Genomic DNA, 23238 nt, shown 5'->3' with positions numbered 1-23238 from the left:
TGGTAGTGGCTATTTGCTTTGGCTACCTTTGAATCCAGACCACGGTTACATATTTTTAAAGGAAAGATAATGCTATTTATGCTGATATTAAGCAGTATTTTAAAAAATTATAGTGCTTAACTCTGATTTTGAAAGTGCTGAAATGAGTTGAAATCATGCTTGGATTAATTCTGACTTTTACCATGGCTTTTCTACCTGTGAATTGAGAATAATTGTGGCCAGCCTCACAATTATTATGAATTAATCTTCATGTAAAAGAACAGGAAGTGTGACTAATTATCTTTTAGGTTGTACTTACACACACACACAGACACAGTTAAATGACTGTCGTTTATTGTAGCATGATTCAGAAGGGAACTGAGTTAAGCAAAAAATAACCTCTTCCCCTGCAGTTTACCATTCCATTTTTTAAGGATCTATAGCTAAGAATATAACCCCTTGAGATGCAGAAAATCCTGATTGCCACTACAATAGATACTAATATAGTACCTACAAACATAGTCCATTCAGCAGCTGTAAGAACTAATCGAACTGGATATAATTATATACCTTGAGAAATTGCTATGGGTATATTCACTAGGTACATGATAGAAAAGTCAGCAGTTTTTCCTAGCTGTACATTTTATTTGGGAAAGAAAGATTTGAAATCTGAGTACTATAATGTAGAAGAAATTTTCTTTTGAGAGAGAATATGTAAAAGATTTGAGTGGGTGGGTAATCTTAAACATCAAGGGAGATTAGCAATTAACATTAGCTCAGGAGTTTCTATTGAATTAAAAAAACAGTCTATTCATCTCCTGCTTTACTTAATGGCATTTGGGAAAATATCAGCTAAAATGTATTTTCTACTACTTTCTTGGATATGTATAATATGTCTTAACATATTATTTACTTTTTTTGAAGTAATCTATCATCTAGTTATGTATCAATGGTAGTTAATCTAACCATTTTTAAAATATAATTTCTGGCAATGTTTTTTTTTAAATTCAGTTCTGAATCCTCTGTCATTGATATGCGTATAAAGGGATAGCTGCCTGTTCTTTTTGTCTGTCTTGTATTTTCTCCAGTTTGTCATATAATGTTTGAAATTCAAATTTTATTCAGTTTGGTTATCTTTTTAAAAATAACTTCACCAAGTTTATAATAAAACTGAAATAATGGTAACATTTTGTTTTGTTTTATTGTGGAGATTGATTTATCCTCTGATAAGGCTGAATCCACCCTGCATTATTTTGAAGAAGTTCTAGCATCCTTAAAGAATGAAACCTCCTTGCAAGTCATCTCAGAAAAGATATCTGCAGCTCTAGACCAAAAAACAGTAAAAATAATTGCATACAAAAATGGAGAAGGATACCGAAATGGGCAACTAATTGTTGCTCACACATTCCCAAGGGTAAGTAACAATAATCCTAAGAGAGACTTGTAATTGAATTGATGAGGACAAACAGTGTGCCTGAGAGAGTAAGGTAATATATATATAGAGAAATATCTGCCTCCACCTAGGATCAAACTCACAGCCTCCTGATAGTGAGTCGAGAGCTCCACCCTAGGCCATCAGTTCACACATGTGTGTGGGGTGTGTGTGTGGGGGGTGTTAATGCTGTAAATCTACAAGTGTCTGTCCTGAAGATGCAGGTCAAATCCAAGGTGTGTAAGAACTACTATGGATCTAGCATAAGCAAACACCATTGGGAGGAGGAAGAACCGTCTCATTGCAGGCAACACATTAAAAGTAATATTTCTATAATTTACTAAGAGTTTCATTATTAGTTAATAATCTTAAGTTTGCACAATTATCCTCTCTTGTTTCCAAATGTTTCCCTGAATAACAGTAGAGGGCTTGTTTCTCTTGATGAAAAAAGGTGCTTAAAGCTTATGATATTACTTGAATTTATAAATTTAATTATAAATATGCAAAGTGATCACCTAGTGAACCTACAAGCATTTGCAGACAGTACATGTCTTGAAAATCAGAGATTTATATGTTAAGTGGAAAATCCAGGTGAAGATTTAGGAAAGGAAAATTATATTAGGAGTTATTTAATCAAGCAAGCAAAAATTGATATACAGCAATAGCACTTAGACTTATATACCGCTTCACAGTGCTTTTACATCCCTCTCTAAGCAGTTTGCTGATTCAGCATATTGCCCCCAACAATCTGGGTCCTCATTTTATCCACCACAGAAGGATGAAAGGCTGAGTCTATAACCGTGATGGCGAACCTATGGCCTGTGCCAGAGGTGCCACACAGAGCTCTCTCAGTGGGCACCAGTTGCTCTTCTGCTTTCCTGCGCATGCATGCACACTGGCCAGCTGGTCTTCATGTGCACCAGAGTGCTAGAAACCCGAAGACCAGCTGGCTGGTGCGCATGCATGCGCGAGCCACCTGATTTTTCAGTTTCTGGCCCGTGCGAAGCCCAGCTGTCCAGCACGCATGCACGTGCCAGAAACCCGAAGAAACCGTCCAGATGCTCTTCGAATGTTCAATGCTCTGCCACCTGCACGCTCCGGTTTGGGCACTCGATGCTGAAAAGGTTCGCCATTACTGGTCTATAGAATCTTAAAGAAAGAGTGGAATACAAATTAATATAGTAACCTTGTTAGAAAAATAACAAAATGAGAATTACAATATTATAATTTATTTTTATATGTTGTTAATTACATGTTTGAAATATATATATATTTCACACATATATTTTCCTTTATGTAGTTGCTTTCATTATGTACCAGACGTCTTGAACTTAGCAGGACAGCTTGCAAGCTATATAATAGTGAAGGGACCCTGATCCTCACACTGCAGGATTTAGTCCTGTGTGCAGTAAATGATTACCTCAAAAAGCAAGAAACTGAGGAAAAAGATAAAGAAGCCATTTCTGATGATGCCCTTAAACAAATCGCATCTGTATTTTCGAGGAAAGGTAAAGTATGACTTTCCATATCTTGCCTATTAAAAGTATATGCAATTGATATATACTTTAACCAGCAAAATGAATCTTTTGGGGAGAAAAGACACATGGAACAGTTTTCTGACCTACTGCCCCAAAGTCTCTAATTTTTTTAAAAATTATTGTTGGTTTGCTTTGGTTTAGTTTTAGATGTTTATGAGTTTTCACAGTGCATCTTTACTCTTCTATTTGTAGATGTATTGTGCAGTTTTGTGAGCATTAAACAAAAAGGATAGTTTATGCAAATAAATGGACCAAAAGGTTTGCCTGTATTTCAGCTTATATATAAGCAGACTTTGGCTTGATTCTTTGACATCTTCATTAGATGTGTAGGTTCTTTTGCTGCTCAGAGTCCTGTTCAAGAATCACAATATATTGTGTTTGTTGGGAGGAGAGGGGTTACGAGTAATCTATTTTAAGATGGGGGGAGAGGAGGGGGCAAAGTATTTGGTATAATATTTGAAAGTGAATTTTTGTGGGGGGGTTGGGGGGTATAGCATTTGTATGAGATTTATATTGTATGGCGGGGGGGTGAAAAGGGGGAAAATTGTTTGTACAAAACTCTTTTAATTTAAAAAAAAAAAGAATCCTCTAGAGCAGAATGATATTGGTGGGTGCAGATTTTTTGCTGCATTATTTACTCGGATTTTATTTTATTGATTTAGGCAAATAGCTCATTTAATTCCATATTCTGTATAGATTGGTGGTCAACCATATGCATTCACAAAACTCATAAAAACAGACAGGAGGGCAGGAATCCTCTTGTACTGTTGCTTTCCAGCAGCTCATATTTAAAATATACAGTCCATAATTTCAGCCTAATAAATACCCACCAAGACAAGAATCTGTTTATATCTTGCTCTTCCGGTCTCCTTTTAAAACAACTGAATTGGTAGCCTTTGTCACATCTGATGGCAGCAAATTCCACATTAGCTATTTGCTAAGCAAAGACATTCCTCTTTTTAATTGATTTTGAATCATCTAGTTTTTAATGTATGATTTTATAGATCTCTAAAAAAGTAGATCTTTCCTCACCTACTTTTATGCTGAATAGAAAAATGTTGAAGATGTAGTAGAATATTTTCAGAGAAAATATTATAGGTCTCTAACCATTTTGAGTGACCTTTTCTGAACCTTCTCTACTTCTTTACAGTGACATCATTTTTTAAAATGTGGTGGCCATAACTATATATAACACATTAGGGCATCACTCAATTGATAGTTTTATTTTATATTCCATTCCTAATTATCCTAAGCATGGACTTTGTCCTTTTATAACAGGTACGTAACTGAACTGCCCATAAAAATGCCAGGATTCTTTTTTGAACCAGTTCAGGTCTCATGAATACTTTGCTAATGTGAAGTTCTACTTGCTCTTTTGCATCAATGCACATCCTGTTGCATTTTCTTTATTGAAAGGTATTTGTTGTTTGAAATCCACATAGAGATCATTTTGAAATTCTTTGCCATCCATTTTTTTAAAAATGTATTTCAACAAATTTGGTGACATCAATAAATTGGAACATCTTACCCCTAAATACAGATTCTTTATTAATTGATTTAAAAGTATCACTTTTTTTTACTTAAATTAACCTGTGACACACTTTGCTTTAAATAGCTCTCCTGTTTACAAATTATTGAATTATTTATCTTTTTTTTTCTTTCTTAATCATTTGACCAGTTACCAGTCTATGACATGACAGGTGCTTGTCCTCTAAGTTGATGAAAAAAAATGGTGAGGTGGTTTGTAAAAGGCTTTTTGAAGTAGAGTTTTTAGATTTTAAAAAAATGTAGATTACTGAAACAAAATGTATTGTTGCAGAAATCTTATTATTTGTTTGTTTGTTTGTTTGTCAAACATCTACAAGATAAAAAGTATAGGTTTGAACATAAACATGAACAAAGGAAGTAAATACAGATAAATAGGGACAGTAAGACAGGGATGGTAGGCACACTGGTGCGCTTATGCACGCCCCCTTTACGGACCTCTTAAGAATGGGGTGAAGTCCATGGTAGATAGTTTGAGATTGAAGCTGTGAGGGTTTGAGGATGTAACAACAGTCGGTAGAGCATTCCAGGCATTGATCACTCTGTTGCTGAAGTCATATTTTCTGCAATCGAGTTTGAAGCAGTTTACCTTGAGTTTGTATCAATTGTTTGCCTGTGTATTATTGTAGTTGAAGCTGAAGAAGTTGTTATTAGTTTCTTTTTCAGAAAAGAATTTGTATATTTGATCATATTCTTTAATAAAACATTGTACCATTTAAGTCAGAGTGGACATTAAACTAATGGGACATAAATTTCTATGTATTCTACCACTTGAAGCAACTCTAGTTACATTGATTATTTTCAGATTATTCTCAGGAACAGGTGCTGATTTTAAAACTATGTTGCATATTTTTATTGGAAGATCAGCAACCTCACATTCACAATCATCAGATGTATACCATCTGGGTCCAGCTATTTGTTTATTTTTGATTCATCTGTTTCATATTCTTGCTCCTTCTGTCTGTTTATTGAACCCTTCTTGGAAGAAAAAACCCTAAGATAGACATCTATCTTATCATCAATGAAGATAGAAGCAACAAATTAAGCTTCTCCTCAGTTTTCCTTTCCTCAACCAGCACCTTTTTGCAACTGCTTTATGTGAGAGTGCTCTTTCTGTTTTTTATACTTGGGTGAGGTCATCTTCCTATCATTTTTGCTCTGCTGCTAACACCTCTTTAAGCAGACTTTTAAAAAAAGAGCTTTTAGAGTTGTTTATAATGGATTTAGCAGCAGATTCAATGTCTACAGAGGTCTTTATCTGGACTGACAGCTACTGCTTAATTTGGTTTCAACAGCACTCCTCAGATGATCAATTCAGACTAATTCCATATCCTCTCATGCAACACATTGACCCTGGAGGTAATATGTGATTCCCATCTAAATCAGAATGTTGTTTGGCTCCTATTTTTTCTGGCCATTTCCACTATGTTAGAACATTTTCTTAACACTCTAGATCAGTGTTTCTCAAACTTGGCGAACTTAAGTCCTGTGGACTTCAACTCCCAGAATCCCCCAGCCAGCATAGCTGGCTGGGGGATTCTGGGAGTTGAAGTCCACAGGACTTAAAGTCGCCAAGTTTGAGAAACACTGCTCTAGATGTTAACAGGATCTTGGGCATGTATATTGATGCGGCAGCCTTGATTAATCAAGATGTAGCATGGAACAAGGGCTATCTGCCAAATATATTTCTCAGCAATAAGAGTGTGCCAAAATGGATTCTGTAGACACTGAAAACTGTTTCTGTGTATATACAAATGTGTAATTGACAACTTGGAGAACCACAATTACAGATTATCATCCTGTAGTAGAAGATGAAAATCAGTTAGTTGCTAGTATGTATAGATCAGGGGTGGGTTTCAGCCAGTACACACTGATACACCTGTACCTGTTTGTGAAATTTAGTGTGTCTTCCCATACCCGTTGTTCCGGAAGCCCCGTACCTGAACACTTCCCTGGCCTGCCTCCTTGCTCGCTCTCCCCGCCGGCCCAGTTGCCGCTTACTCGCTCGCTCGCCCTGTCTGTCTGCACAAGGCTTGCCCCGCCTACCCACTTCCTTTGCCGGAGTGGAGGATTGGCAGAAGCCCAGGTGGCGCGCGCTCCTTCTCTTTGACAGCTGCCTGATTTCCAATGGGGGGGGGAAAGGAATCCATGTTTTTCCTCCCTCTGCATGGATTTCCTCCCCCCAATTGGAAACGAGGTGACTGTCAAAGAGAAGGGTGTACATGCCATGTGGGTTTTTCTAATAGCCAAACTCCCCTCCTGTTCCTTCTTCAGCTGTTGGAAAAACCCACATGGTGCATTTTCCTTCTCTTTGACAGCCACCTGGTTTCCAATGGGAGGCGGGAGAAATCCATGTTTTTCCTCCCTCTGCATGGATTCCCCCCCCCAAATGGAAACAAGGCAACTGTCAACGAGAAGGGAGAAACGACAGGCTGCAGGAAAATCCACTCCCTTTTCCTGCCGATCTTTCTGTACTTGGGATCAAAGCACTAGAAACACATCCCCAAAAGGCTCAATCCAAAACCTTCAGCCTTGCAATCCTGGGAGGAGCTGCAATCCCAAAGAAAGGACAGGCTGCAGTAAAATCTACCCCCTTTTCCTGCTGGACAATGCTGAAGTACTATGTGAAGGTGCTTAGAATGAAATATTGCAATCTAGTGCAATGAAATAGCGCAAGAAGGTTCTTGGATGAGAAGTGAAACATCTTCCTCAAGGAAAAATAGTCCAGTTGCCTTTTGAAGAACAAAGCACCTTTGAGACTTGAGCAAGTCAAGATCAAACTACTGGCTGTGGGAGAGTCAGCCTGCAATACTGCATTCTAACTACGGCACCACCACTGCTCCTAATTCCTTAGCAAAAAAAACTTTTTAGTATTTGAAAGCTTAGTATTGTGGGAACTCAGTATATTTGTGGTGTATATCTTTAGTGCCCAAATCGCATGGTCATAGACAGCCTGAATTTGATATGCTCATCCCAGATGGGCAGAATTTGGATGTAAGCCTGCCCATAAGCCCACACATTTATGAGAAGAAAGGGGTGGGCTCCCTAAAGTAATGCTTTTCCGTGGTGGCCCCACATCATAGAATAGTGTCACACAGATTCATATTGCTCCCACATTGGAATCTTTCATAAAGACTTTGAAGATAGAACACTTCCTGTGGATATTTGTGCCCTGATAATTTTTATTAATAATATGGGTTACTGTCATGGATTTGCTACTGCGCTTTACCTATTGTTTTAGTTTATTATTATTTTTTAATTTATGTAAGTGTCTATACTGTATATTGCGAACATCTGAAAATCAACTTGATACCAGCAATAAATGAATAACACAATAAGTATAAAATTAGAAAATTGTACACTTTAAGAAAACGGTAAAATAAAACAGAATTATGAAAAAAGAATTTTCATAAAATCTTTCTTTTCTCTCTTTTACCAAGATAAGGATAAGAACATCAACTTTACATCATCAGTGATAACATCAGATATTGATCATTTGGCCCTTAGCAACATTCTTAGAAATCCACTTGAGGTCTGGGTTTCCTGCGGAGAACCTTTTCTACCTTTGGATAGTAAGTTATTAAACAAAAATAGAAATATTATAAGAGCTTGACATGTCTCCTTTAAATGTCTGATACTGTGTCCTTCAAATTACAAATTCATTTTCATCATGCAGTGAAGAATGTAAATGTTCAAAAATGTAAAATTTGTACATAATTCATTTCTAGAGCATTAAAATACTTTGCAAAATAGATTATTATTAAGGGAAAAATTACATAATATTTTTATTTATTTATTTATTTATTTTTGTCATGTGGCGAGCAATTCTCTTTTTTGGGTACATATTATTTTAAAAGATCCTAGTTTTCACATAGAGTTGCAGTACTAAATAGTACTGAATTTGTAACTTTCCGAATTTTCGTTTTTCTGTACATGTTTGACAAAGGAATGTTTTAAGCACTTGAACATTTTCACAAAAACATTTCTTGAACCATTTACCTTTTAATTGCCTGTTTAGCGTTTGATCTACTTAGTTTGCTAAAAGTATCAGATTTTTAAAAGTGCATTTGCTGAAGGCGATCCAATTATCTTTCCAGACCTTTAGATGCAAAATCATTTTTGGGAAAAAAAAAGTGTACCAAAAATGTATATTCTTTTTCCTTACAGCTTTGCAAAACATAGAAAGGCAAGAAAAACAGAGGTGGCTAGAAAAAGATAAAATTCTGGCAGACCTGAATGCAATGAAACATAAAATGAGACAACTGCAAGGTCAGTATCACTAATCAAGGAGAGAAGGAACTTAGAACTGAGGAGAAATTTCCTGACAGTTAGAACAATTAATCAGTGGAACAGCTTGCCTCCAGAAGTTGTGAATGCCCCAACACTGAAAGTCTTTAAGAAGATATTGGATAGCCATTTGCCTGAAATGGTATAGGGTTTCCTGCCTAGGCTGGGGGTTGGACTAGAAGACCTCCAATGTCCCTTCCAACTCTGCTATTGTATTGTATTGTATTATAGTGAAAGTTGATTTCATTGTAATTATATTGATGATGATGATGATGATGATGATGATGATGATGATGATAACAATAATAATATATTACTATGACATAACAACTTTTAATACTAGTCCATGTATCAAAAACTTATTTTTGAGATTTTTCAAGCTGACATACTCATGTAATAATGATGCCAATGTTCTAAGTTTACGGTATTATATTAATATTATTGAAAACACATCCTTTTCTTGCTACTATTACACAAGGACTATCCAGTATAACTGATATGCAAGACTTTTAAACTAATGTTTTAGCTCTACATCTCAGAGCAAATATGGACCTCAAAATTGCAACCACAGATCCCACAGAGAATAGAGTTAGAGTGTATTAAGGAATAATACAATGCAAACATGTTAATGTGAAATGAGAATGAGGAAAATAGTAATTATTGGATCATTCCCATTTGTTCCACTGAATTTAAATCCATCTACATTTAAAAAAAATCCTCTAAAACCATTCTTATTTTAGGACGACGTATAACAAAATATAAAGCTGCTGATTTGGTGCCCACTAAGAGCCCTTTCCAGCCTGTGGTAGTAGAAGGAGGCTGGACAGAAGAAACTCAAGAAGAGATGAAGCTCATGGAAACTATACAGCATACAGAGGTGTGAATATATAATTTGTGCTACCCAATTTCCTGAGAAATGAAATCTTTAGTTCTAAATGCTTTAGAAAAAGATTTGTGATCTGCTAACTCAAAAAATTGTCTGAACTATGACTCCCTGTCATAATGAGAGAGAAATGTTTAATTTACATTATGTGGGATTGATCTCGGAAGCAAAACTTATTCTTTTTTTCTTCTTTCTTATCTAAACATTTTAGCTACATGTTTCACATTCCTTTAATCCACATATTATTCTTGAGAAAAAGGAATCTGGTAGTCTCCCCTGAGACTGCAGTTTTATCATCTTGGAATACATTTTAGTTTATAAATGGAAGCCCTGCGTTTCAAACTATTTGCATTAAGTCTTTAATAAATAATCACTATGAAGGTACTGGGAAAAGAGCAGTACAGTATGCTATATTTTTAGAAGCACTCTAAAGTACAGAACTACAAATATAACTTCATTCTGTTTAATAAGAATCTTTTGGGTTAATAAGCATAATTGAAAGTTGTGGGTGGTCTCACAAAATGATTGCATGAAAGAGGCTGTCATTGCGGGCATGACCAATTACCAAACATGAGTTGCTCCTTGTCATGTTTTCTTGCTCCCAGGCAGTTCTTGCCAAATAGGGGGACATACAGTATATCCAAACAGACCACAATCATGGACAAGGTTGTGCTAAATACTGCCCTACCCCTCTCTTCCAAGCTCTGAAGATGAGGACCCAGATCTTGTTGAGCCAACAGATTCAGAAAGAGTTTAATGGTCTAAGTCATCTAAACATTAAGGGGTCCTTGATCCTCTCTGAACTTGCTTTGTTTTCTTGCAGACATTTCATTACCCTAACTAGGTAACATCATCAGTCCTAGTAAAGAGTACTGATTGCTGGCAGTTTATATTCTGGTGTCTTGCCTGTCTGTGTGGGCGGTCATCTAAATATCATACTGCTAATAATCTCTAATCGACTGCTAATAATCTCTAATCAACTGTATAAATACACAGTATCAAAATAATATAATGTCTTATGTATATCTTATAGCAATATAAAACATTTTTTAAAAAAAAATCAGAAAAAATGGAAGGTATTACAGTCCAGAACCCTGCATAATCCACAAATATGGCTGTTCAGACCCTCACTAAATTGTTGTGGCCCAGCAGGAGCCGTTAGAGCTGCCACCTGACTCCGACAGCGAGGGTCCCTTTGAGTCGGCTCTGGAGGATGTGGAGGACCCTGGACAGGGTTCCGATTCTGAGCAGGGATCAGAGAGGCTGGTTGGCCACCAGGAGGCGCCTGAGGCATGGAGCAGTGGTGAAAGCCAAAGGGAGTGTGCTCCTGATGTCATGCCTTGGAGCAGTGGGGAGGAGACAAGGGAGGGTGAGTCAGACGTCAGCAGTGAGTTGTTGTTGGATGCTCGTCACCGAAGAGCTAATAGGCGTCAGGAACAGTTGCGCAGTTACAGGAGGTAATTGCACTCGGCTCATGGTAATTAGACTCCTCTCCAGACTATAAAAGGACTGCTTGTGCACACACCCTTTTGCAGAAGTCAGCGCATGAACTAATGTGGGAGAACAGTCTTGTGAGCGTGGCAGGCTGGATTGCTGCTAATGCTTATCAGTGCCAGGTTGTTACTGAAGCTTATGTGTGTTGAATTGCTGCCAAGGACCTGTCTGTCTGTAAATAAATTCTGTAGCTTATCTTTGGCTCGGAGTGTGTCAGTGGGGACGAGGGGGGTCAGAACAGATTGACTTCTGCCCCAAACGAAGCTCCATTAAGCTGCAATGGAGCGACTACAGGCTGAAAATGCCCAGTTGGCTCAACAGATTGTTTTGCTGGCTGGTCAGGTCTCTCAGCTCCAGGGGCTTGCTAACCACCACCCCAAGCCAAGGAGGAAATGGCCAGTGGATACACCAGACATTTCGATGGCAAACAAGCTATGTTTGCAGCATTCTTGGGACAATGCCAGCTGTTTATCAGCTTGAGAGCAGAGGACTTTCCCACCGACCGGACAAAGGTGGGATTTATTATCAGCTTGCTCTCAGGCACAGCAGCTCGTAGGGCTACTCCGTTGCTATCTCAGCCTAGCCCTTTGCTGGATGATTTCCAGGGTTTTTGTAACCATCTCAGGCTGATGTATGATGATCCCATTAAAGGAGAAACAGCCACTAGACTACTCAAATTGCTGCAGCAAGGCCGTGGCTCCTTGCGGGATTATGTCAGCGAATTACAGCTGCTTAGTGGGGACTCAGCTTGGAATGATCCAGGCCTCATGGACACTTTTCAGGACGGGCTGTCAGATGACCTGCAGGACGAGCTGGTGAGGGTGGACAGGCCTCTGACGTTCGACGCGTTGGTTCACTTGTGCCTCTGGATAGATGCCCGGCTGCAGAAGCGGAGGCCTCGCCGTGCATCCCAGAAGACTACTAGGGTGCCTGTCCCTCAGGAGACTACAGTTGCACGGGAGGAGCCCATGGAGTTGGGTGCCGCGAAACCCCGCTTGTCGCGCACGGAGATGGACAGATGGCATGCAGGGGGTTGTGTTTCTACTGTGGGGATTCTGGACACCTGGCTTTGGTTTGCCCCAAGAAGGGTAGGGCGGCTGCGCAGCCTGCGGCCTCCCCCTCAATTCCGGAACAACGTGTCGAGAAACAGGCGGAGCCCGATCTGAGGGACACTTTAGGTCAGGCGCAGGCCGAAACAGAGGTGGACGGGCCTCCACGGCACATGATCTTAGTAGCGCACATCCTCTTGTCGGGTAGTCTGCAGGGAATTCTGGCCCATGCCTTGTTCGATTCCGGGGCTACCACGACCTTTATGGATGCGGCGTTTGCTACAAAGTACAACGTCCCTCTGTGTCCGGTGGACCCACCAATGCGTGTTGAGACCATTGATGGCCAGGTGCTTCTGTCTGGGCCTATCAAGGGGGACGAGGGGGGTCAGAACACTAAATGCTCTAAAGAATGTATAGGATAACTTTAAGGAGTCGTTTACTGGAACCTTCAAATGTGCACAGCATATTGGCTTCCATACTTTGAAGTCTGCGGGAGAGCAAAGGTGATATACATAATGCATACATATCAGTAGTGGGATTCAAAAAATTTTACTACCGGTTCTGTGGGCATGACTTGATGGGCGTGGCATGGTGGCAGGGGAAGGATACTGTAAAATCTCCATTCCCTCCCCACTCCAGGGGAAGTTTACTGCAAAATCCCCATTTCCCCCCAATCAGCTGGGATTTAGGAGGCAGAGATTAGATGGGGGCCGGGCCAGTCAGAGGTGGTATTTTCCGATTCTCCGAATTACTCAAAATTTCCACTACCGGTTATCCAGAACTGGTCAGAACATGCTGAATACCACCTCTGATACATATGTAGTGGTGTCATGATGAAACCCCCATCATTTTTGTATTCGTGTTGCATTGTTGCAGGTACACATTTTGACGAAATCTTGGTTTGCTACAGATGTCATGGCTCCAGATTTCTTTTCCCTGGCACACATTTGCCTTCAGGTCTTCACTGGAAGATTCAATTCCTGTTTGGCTTCAGGGAATAAAAAGTATTCAGGGCTACTTCTTATCCAAAAATTGAGATAAAGCCTTAAATCGCTCTTGCTTAAACAGAAGGATAAATATCAGTGTTCATAATTCTAATGTAACATACTTTTTGTTGCATTATATTCATTCCGTGTGGCTTTGAAATGGTAAACTACCATACAGAGTCAGACATTAATTCTAACTCCATGGCTTTGATTATATTTCACTCTAGATGCATCTCTCAGAGCTTGAAGCGCTGCATTTCCAAAGAAGTTCTCCCTTTTCTCCTAAATTATTTGCCAAAAATGACAAGGGTCTCTACAAGCAGCCCACAACCAAAAGAGTGTGGGCTTACCCAAATGGAAATATACCTGACAAGGGAGCACATGCGTGGGGAAAATCAATGACAGAGGTAAAGAGCATAACTTTTATTTAAATAAACAAAGTAAGGAAATAAATATTGAGGTTTGCTCCTTTAAATAAAATTTCGAAAAACAAAAAAACATCTTAACTGCTACTTCATAGTGGCAAATATACATCAGTTGCTTACAAGATAACCTTATCATGCTCGCTATATCATTGTGTTTATTTTGCTTAAAACAAAGGTTGGAGATATATGGCACTCCACTGGATGCGGAACAACAAACTCCTCACCTTGATCATGCTGGTTCGACACTGAGAGATATATTTCATCAACTTATGAAATGTCTGTACTGATGTCTGTCCGTATACAATTGCATACTGGTAGTCCTCGACTTAGAACCACTTAGTTGGTGACTATTTGCAGTTATAATGGCACTGAAATAGAGGACGTATGACAATATCTATGGATATTCTCAATCATCCGGGTCATGGTTGCCCCAAAGTTGCTTTTCAAAAGGCAACTGGACTTGCTTGACAAGAAAGTCAAGTTGCCTTTTGAAAAGCACCTTTGCATGGCTTATGACCATTTTTCAGACTTACAACTATTGCAGCATCCCCATGGTCATGTGATCAAAAGGCAGGTGGCTTGGCAACTAGCATGTATTTATGATGGTTGCAGTGTCCCAGGGTCATGTGATCACCTTTTGTCACCCTTTGACAAGCAAAGTCAATGGGGAAGCCAGATTCATTTAGCATCTGTGATACTAACTTAACAACGGCAGTGATTCCCTTAGCAACTGTGGCAAGAAAGGTTGTAAAATGGGGCAAAACTCAACTGTTTTGCTTAGAAATGGTAATTTGGGGCTCAGTTGTGGTCATAAGTCAAGGAATACCTATACAACTTCTTGTATTAGTTCTATAATTATATACTATACTTGAAATTACTCTGTCAATTTAGATAATTCTCTGTATTTCTTACACTGTCCACATGAATACAGTCTAATGTCTCCTTAAGACAGAAATAAAAAGGAATCAAACACTTGATCAGCCTTATATATTGTATTGTAATATCATATTGATACAATATGTATCATATTGGAAGAACAAAAGAGTATTTTAAAGGGAATTTGGAGTAACAAATTAATTTTGATTGTGAAGAATTCCAGGTCAGTTGTTCCTTGCAGTATACATTTCATGGCATGAGATTCTGACAATAGACACGGTGGCTTTAATGGCTTGCAAACAAGCACTGTTTGCACTTCTATATTTTAATCCGAAGCACTGCATAGTCCCAAAATAAATAAACAAACACACATACATACACACACTGATATGCAAATACATAAATGCTTATATTCTCACTTCTTTTTGATGTAAACAAAAGCATCACATTGCAGCTGGATCAGAAGCAGCGAGGCGCTTCTGAGTTGAAACAATCAGCCAGTGACATCACCATTGCCTGGGGGGGGGGACACACTTGGGGGTTTGCTATAATGTCCAAGTATAATCTTGATTATTTGGTACGAATGTATTTGTTTTAATTTAGTTGTAAGTTATGGCTAAAAAAAAATCACCGATTGTTCAACTAATTATGTATAAATGTTCTACAGCAGGGATGGCTCTGCTTTGGCTGATAATTTGAAAACTGTACATTCTGACTTACTGTCAAAGAGACTTCTGAATAGTAATGCAGTTTTAATATTTCAGCTACTTGACAGTTGTACAACTCATCTAAAAATGTCACAGCCTGCAAAGATACTATATACACTTGATGGACATCAGCTGCAATCATGGGAAGAAATAGAAAGAGACATGATTGTTTGCGTTTCCACAGGACATCCCTTTATGAGTCAAAAAGGTAGTCTACTTAAATGTTAAGAGGATCTTTGGTCTTTCTTAGCAATCTTCTACATATTTAAAAGTGTCACAATCATGAGATTGCTTGTAATTTTTAAACATGGGTTTGCATATCATATTTATGGGTAGGAGCACTGCTCATAATGTGGTATTCCTTCTCCTTCCGATCTAAGAGCCATGTCTGAATCTGGTTTGGCTGCTGGAAATTTAAGTGGCAGATTTCTGAATAATGCTCAAGTTTACAGGAGACAAACAAATGGTCTTATTCTACAAAATAACCTTAAATTAAAATTAACTATACTTGTTCATGTTTTAAGACAGAATTAGAAAAATCAGTTTCATTCCTAAAATATCATTCTGTTTTTCTCAGCTGTAAAGCATGAAATAGAAATTAGAGCTCATTATGCAAGAATTCGGAAGCAGCAAGGTCCAGAATCTACCAACATTGTTGTTTTGCCATCAACAAAAGTTATAGATAAGGTTGTATCACAATGCATTGTATATCAGTAATAATATTATATGCTATTTCATTAGTTATACATTATTTTTTCCTGCTGCTCTTGTGAGATAAGATTTAATTGAGTTAGATGGCTTATGTTGGGGCTCAGAACCCATAGCCATCATCATGACAAGGAAACTTTTGGTAAGAGCATTTCAGATTCAAATGTACCCTAACTTAATTCAGTATAAAATTGATTTAAGCAAAGAATGCTGGTGGTGGGGCTCCAAAGGAGACCCTTTTCTGTCATGGACCTTGTCTTCTGGAACATCATTTCTCCTGAGATTACATTGACCCCCTTCCCGCTAGCTTTCTATAAGGCTTTGAGCGTAGACCCCAATATGGGATGGAGCCCATTTCTTGGCTATGCTTTGATTCACCACCATAAATAATTTAGTGTTTATATATTTCCATTTGTTTTAATGTTGTGAGCGGCATAGAATCATGTACTTGAGGTTTGTGGCCATATCAATTGAATAAATAAATGAAATGAATTTCCTTAACTTGTTTTTATAATTCCTTCAGTAATGTTTAACAATATGTAACATACTGAAATATGAGGGGATATGAGCTACTGCCATTTCTGGATCCAGATTTTTTGCTAGCTGATTACCCATGGAAGCAGGCTTCAGGTGTTTTAAAAATAAATAGAAGTACAAGAACCAGCAAAATCCTATTTGTGCTCTACAATTTTATTGGAATTATTTAATCCAGATTTTTTTTTCAACCCAAGGCGGCATTTAGTTATGGACAATGCCTCACTAAAGTGGTTTGGGTAGCTATACATTGTTCATGCGCCCACATGAACATCAAATATACTTTCCATGTTAATCATGTGCCGGTAATATATGCTGACTATTTCCACATTTCTCACTGTCCATATGTCATTGCAACTGTTTGGTTGAACCAAGAGACCAGTTAGATTAAATGCCTATACTGTGTGCATAAATTTGGAAGCAGGGAAAGCTTGCTTATACGGAATATCCCATTAATTCTCCTGCTTGCCTCCTGTTGTAGAAAAGCCATAAAAGAAGCATCGTTTAGAACAGTTGCTGCAGGCAGCTCTGTGATGACCTGATTAAAGATTCCCATTATGCGTTTTGGGTGAGAGCGAAATCTCATCAGGAGTGATTCAGCAATAGGGACTTAATTTCTAGAATACCTTTAAGACATGTTTACTTATATACATGCACACACACACACACACACACACACACACACACACAGGGAGGTTGGGAGGGAGGGAGGGAGGGAGAGAGAGAGAGAGAAGAGAGAGAGAGAGAAAGATGATAGATAGATAGATAGATAGATAGATAGATAGAGAGAGAGAGAGAGAGAGAGAGAGAGACAGAGACAGAGACAGAGACAGAGACAGAGAGATAGATAGATAGATAGATAGATAGATAGATAGATAGATAGATAGATAGATAGATAGATAGATAGATAGATAGATAGATAGATGATAGATAGATAGATATTGACTGACTGGCCCCAAATCACCCAGTTCACTCAATTCATGCTAAGGTGGGACTTGAACTCCCACTTTGTAGCCTGCTGCCTTAAATACTAAACCAAACTGGCTCTTTAAAAAATATATTCACTTCCTTCTTTGCAGTTAACTCTTACCCAAAAGTTAAATAATCTTTTGCTTTAACTCTACACTATATAAAGTATATCTGAACTTCACTCTATAGTATTCTTCCTTGAAAGGCATGTTAAGCTTGCTTTTCTATAAACTGAATAGTTTATCAATAGTATAATCTAAATAATTTAAATAGATAGATAAGAGGTCGATTCCATGGTTTTGCTGCTCTGTGAGTCATAAATGAAAATATTTTAGGATCTTTTAACAGATATGAATGATGACTGATTCATAGAACATTTTATATTCATCTTAAAAAAAGCTCTGATAGATGATGATAAAACAAATCATTAGCTCTTTGAAAAATATTGTAAGGGCAAATGAAGCATGAGTTTAATATTAAAGATTTGTGATATTTACATCACTGCTATATATACTCCTAAAATTTGTTTAATTCAAAGATTATTTTGGAATTATTTTGGAATTCAAAACTGGAGCCTATGAAACTCAATTTACTTCAGAGTAGGCATACTAGAATTGCATTGCTAGTTAAAGTTCAGATTAATGCTCTCAAATACATTGAATATCTATTTTTACTGATGCCCACAATTAAGGGGAAAAACCCCTCTGTCTTTTGTATTTGTGTATGTGTGTCTTTGAGTGAGTGTTGACTCCTAGTGACTATCTGGATCTGATCCATTACCAAAATGTTGAAATAATAACCCAAGAAAGCTTCCTTCTAATATATATATACGTATAACAAGTAGTTTTAAAATCAGAAAGAAATTTGACAATAGCAAAGCTTTCTCCATTATTTAAACAGTCCATGATAGCTTGGACTCCTTATTTCTCTTATGCCCAAATAACAGGTTGAATTTTGAGGTGTTGAGTTTTTTGCATATGTTTCTTACCACAGAGTAAGAAGCACAAGATACTGTGCTCAGGACAAACTGTGATATTAGCCAGGATTAAAAACTGAAGTTTCTTATGGTTACTAATCTAAATATATGCAATTTATGATACATTTATTATTGTAGCTGTCAAACGGGGGCTTTTAAAATGGTTTGAGAACATCAAGTTTCTTTTTTAAAAAAATTATTGTACTTTGTAAGTAACATTAAGGACTGTTTTAGAGAAAAAGGGCAACATCTTTGAAACAAATAATTAAATAAGGTAACCAAATGTAGTTTTCTCCCAAAAAAGTGTTAGAAAAAAAATTAAGGAAAAATTATAGGCAAAATTTGTTAGGTGAAAAATTGTTTAGAATATTTTGATTTTGAAGTCTTAACAAAATTATGAATATATGAAGTAACATAAGAAATGCAATAATATTAATTATTTTGTCATTGTTATACACAGCTCAACATGAATAGCTCTCTTTTAGCTCTTACCGGAAGACCTTATGAAGATGCCAATGACAGACCTTATGAGGATGTCAATGACTAGGTAAGTGTTTTCCTGAAATTAAAAAAGAGAAAGAAATCCAGTCTTTCTAACTAACTCACTTCAGCAAAGGATCATGAAGAAATCCACAAGTAAAGCACTCCCACAGAGAAAAGAAAATTCACTAAGCTAAAGTATCTATTTCCCTTCCCACATAACATAAAATGGTGGTGGTGATTGACCATAGAATTCCATAATTATTGGGTAAAGCCAATAATTTTGTCATTAAATCACAAGTGAATGTTTCCAGGAGAGAAACATTCTGTCGTAGAAGAATATTTTTTCTACTGCATCCTTTATTTTGCAGATAATTGGACTTATTTTATTATATGGATAGTAACTACCTATTTCTTTGATACAATATCCAGAATCAAGATACTTTTAAGCCCTCTTCCTCCCTAGCAATTTATGATATTTTCTAGCATTGTCCAGCAATTTAAGACCTGTTCTCATTACTGTTTTATTGGCCCAATAGTTGAACAACACTTGAAGATGGTAAAAATTACTAGCAAGGAAATGGCTTTAAATTAATAAACAACTGTAAATCATTATAGAAATGGGATGGAACTCTCAATTAATATGTCAAATACTGTTTGTCAATAAGAAAACCATATCTCAATCACTGTTGAATGTCAACTATGGCTACATGTTGCCTATCAAGACCACCAGTACATATTGCCTGTAAAATGTTTTAAAATGCTGCAGTAGTATATCTAATAGTGTTACATTTTATTAGAACATTTATCCAATCAGACAAAAAAAAAATCATTTAACCTAGAAGCTTGTCTGTATTAATGGCTTCCAAGTGTTCCAGGAAATGAAGAAACAGGGAAGGAAGACAAATGCTTTCTCTCTGTATTTGCCTTTAATCTGTATTCAAAAGCATATGCTTCTGAAGATTGAGTCTCCTTCTACATATCAAGATTAATCATTATTGATAAGGTTTTTTTTTTATGAATGTGCCTAATCCATTTTAAAGCTATGTTTTCTGAGAAATAAATTCCAGTCAGTTCAGTGAAGCATGTTCCCATGGAAGTGAATAGGACTGCAATTGAAGTGAATATATGTTTATTACATTCCATCTGTCAGACTCTGCTAAACCAACTAGGATGTGAAATTTCAAATGCTGTAGTGAAAGCGGATGTTAATGTAAAATATAGATATTATGGAACATACCTAATATCTTCTCATGCAGAAGGTATTTGGATATTATTTTACCTCAAAAATTGTGGGTAAGAAATTTGGAGGAGTATTTGGAAATAAGTGTATTTCAGGTCTACCTTTTTTGTTGTAGTTTCCTACCATGATAACCTCAAGCTCCATATTATCTGTAGAATGGGAAGGAACCAAGAAAATCTCCAGTAGAGCTGTGATCAGATTACAATGTGCCTTCATCAATGTGCCAACTGCTAAATATCTTGCAGTTTCCGATCTAAAACTGTAAGAATATTATATACATTGAATTGAACCAAATAGGGTAAAGTAGATCTCTTATTTTAGGATTAAATGCAATGAAGTTACTACTAAGGAAAAGGAATGCCAATGTTGTAATAATTCACACTAGTTTTAATAGCCCATTCTTCATTCTATAATGTTATTGTGTATCTTAAAAAGGTTATGCACTATAGGAATCTTCAGTAATACATCAATGAAGGCATGTGCCTGGGTGCACATGTATCATAGTATATAATGCCTAGCCAAGAAGAATGTTTTGAGTAAAATGTTTTGCTTTGTTCCATAGATAAGCATTTCTCTATTTCTTCTTCCTCTGAACTCTTGTTTTTCTTTATGTTTAAAGCTAATAAAGACATACCCTCTCCAAAAATATTGCAGTTGTGACATGCTTTTGTTTTTACCTTCTCAGATTAGACATCTTCAGGAACTTTAAAGTAATTAACAAAACAGAAACTATTTCAAACATTAAATCTCTAAAATATTATTACAAATTTATTTTGCCTTTGTAAAGAAAAAACATGTATTAATCTTCTACTATTTGAATGCTTAAATAATGAAAAATATTTCTTAGCAGTCACTGTTTCATTCTTTTTACACTCACTTGTTCTAAGGCATTTTCTTCTACTTGAGAACTCTCATTGAAAATACATTTAGATTGTCTCAAAGCATTCTATACATGGGATGACATTACTTTGCTGATTACCACTAACTCTCTTTAGGCTTTCTTAAGGCCTGCAAGGTCTCCCAATAAAGAAGGATAACCCAGTAGAAATGTATCAACTGCTTTCACTTCTATCATGCAGTCTATCCCTGCTTCTCTGCATGATTTAAAGTTTTGATTTTCAGGATTTTGTGTCCAGTTTTCATGACTAGATGAAGTACTCTTCTGCAGATCATTATCCTCTAATGGGGAGGGCAAAATGTTAGCATGAAGTTCCATATTTCTCTTCACATATAGAATGCATATTTATTAAGATTGTTGGAGGAGCAAGGACAAGATATTTTGGTGGATTGGATATAATATATTGTTTCTGATCACTCTTTGCCTTTTACTTTGGCTAGTATATGGTTAGAGGGTCCCCAAAGCTGAAAGTCAAGCATTTATAAGGAGTCAGTAAAGAGCTCCAAGTTAATTCATTGAACAAAGACTGACTCTGGATCTAAAAGCATAGTGCAAGCTCAATCCTTGAGTCAAAAGCCAAGATATCAGTAAGAAATAAAGGTAAACAACAAGCCAAGTTCAATCCCATCAATTCCTTAAGCAGAACCTAAAATTATTCCAAGAGTCAGGAGTGAAGAACCAGCAGTAAAGTGAATAGGAATTAGGAAAGAGACATCATTTCTGAGATTGACTAAATGGAACATCCAGAACAGAATCCATGTTCCAGTGGCAGGGGTTAAATGCTACCGGTTCGGACCAGTTTTGATGCTTTGTGCATGCGTGGAAAGTCCTGCGCATGCGCAGAGGTGGCACAAGCGAGTGAAGGAGCATGCACTCAAGCATGCTCACATTGCTACCGAACTGGTAGCAAAGGTAAGTTGATTTCACCCCTATCCAGTGGCAATATAAGATTGTTAACAGAAAACAGCCTCATGTATACAGTCTTACATTTTTGCCATTGCTTACTACAGAACAGCTCCAGTTCTCAAATGTACACAACCTTGCTAGCCTTGGACTCTCTCATTCTGCATGGTGTTTTGGCCTCTATATCAAACTCAGGCCTAGAGTAGTCAGTCTTGTAAATCATATGACTCGCCAAAGTCCACTTCTGCTTCTGGTAAAAAATTAATTTCTGAAGGTTCCATTGGTTTGGCTAACTGAATCTGCCCTCTGATAGGTCACCTAGGAAGGGACTTCCTGACTTGCAAGGCAAGAATGAGCATAGTTTATTAATTTGGATTAAATCATGCTTTGCCTCACAATATGGAGAATTGCTTATTTGGTCTTTATTCACATCACATCAACCACAATGCTTGTATTCTTTCTGGTCCCTGAGAAGAGTTTGTTTGAAGTACAAAGTCTGGGTGCTGAATGAATGCGGATTGAGTACCAAAGTAAAAGACTAGTATTAAATAAAAACTGAGATGATTTGGTTACACAAAGAGAATGAATAGGGATCAAATAACAATGGTTTTGAGAGAAAGGAAAAGTCCAAGAAAGCCATGTTGGAAAGAGTTGACAATAATCCTCAAAACGAAAGAGGTAAGAACTTGAAAGATCAAAAGGCATTAATGCAGAGTCTATGGATTGTGAAAGCAGGGACAATTGGCAAGAACAAAAAGTATGAAAAACTGCACAATGCTATTGCAATATGAACTATGGAAGCAGAGTCCTAAGAGATGCAAAATTAAGTTCCTTTTTGCTCAACAAAACGTTTTAAATGAAGTGGTTACCACAAAATAGGTGCTTTTATTTAATATTATTGACTTGACTTTTATGTTGATGGATTTTCTCAAAAGAAACATAGAGAAGCATCTCCAAATAGTCCATTTCAGTTATGCTTATGACCCTTTTGCACTGCTGGGATAATCAGAACATTCAACAGAAGTAAATAATAAGAAGATCACCCAGATGGGTTTATCTAAAACATTCCAACATTATGGTGTAATTTACAGCACATTTGCCTTTGTCTTGTCTACAGTTGTTAAGTGAATCCCTCACAGGCATTAAGTGCAACATCATATGACTGCAAGTTATGACTTTTTACCAGCTTCCCCATTTACTTGCCAGAAGCCAACTGTGTGGTCCCAAATAGCAAGCATGATACTGCAGGATTCTGAAGTCATTTTCTAGCCTCACTTTTTTCCGCAGATTCTCCCTTGGGTTTTGTCTTTTGTTTAAAAAAGGGCT

At 37.2% G+C, this 23238-nt stretch overlaps 1 protein-coding gene across 1 annotated transcript in view; it reads left to right on the top strand.

Moving 5' to 3' along the window:
- The window catches only part of DCDC1 (doublecortin domain containing 1), a 276353-nt gene extending 255529 nt beyond the window's left edge, over window positions 1-20824 (top strand). Inside the window, exons 31-40 of the mRNA XM_081939283.1 lie at window positions 1190-1393; window positions 2712-2919; window positions 7935-8066; window positions 8662-8763; window positions 9522-9658; window positions 13421-13600; window positions 15259-15409; window positions 15779-15888; window positions 18849-18941; window positions 20207-20824. Of these exons, the coding sequence (XP_081795409.1) occupies window positions 1190-1393; window positions 2712-2919; window positions 7935-8066; window positions 8662-8763; window positions 9522-9658; window positions 13421-13600; window positions 15259-15409; window positions 15779-15888; window positions 18849-18935 (1311 nt within the window). The 3' untranslated portion in view covers window positions 18936-18941; window positions 20207-20824. The remainder of the gene's footprint in view (window positions 1-1189; window positions 1394-2711; window positions 2920-7934; window positions 8067-8661; window positions 8764-9521; window positions 9659-13420; window positions 13601-15258; window positions 15410-15778; window positions 15889-18848; window positions 18942-20206) is intronic.
- The last annotated feature ends 2414 nt before the right edge of the window (window positions 20825-23238 follow it).

Source organism: Natrix helvetica (genome assembly GCF_964273705.1).
Source record: "Natrix helvetica genome assembly, chromosome: 1".
NCBI classification, from domain to species: Eukaryota; Metazoa; Chordata; class Lepidosauria; order Squamata; family Natricidae; genus Natrix; species Natrix helvetica.
This window is presented reverse-complemented; position numbering and strand designations above follow the sequence as displayed.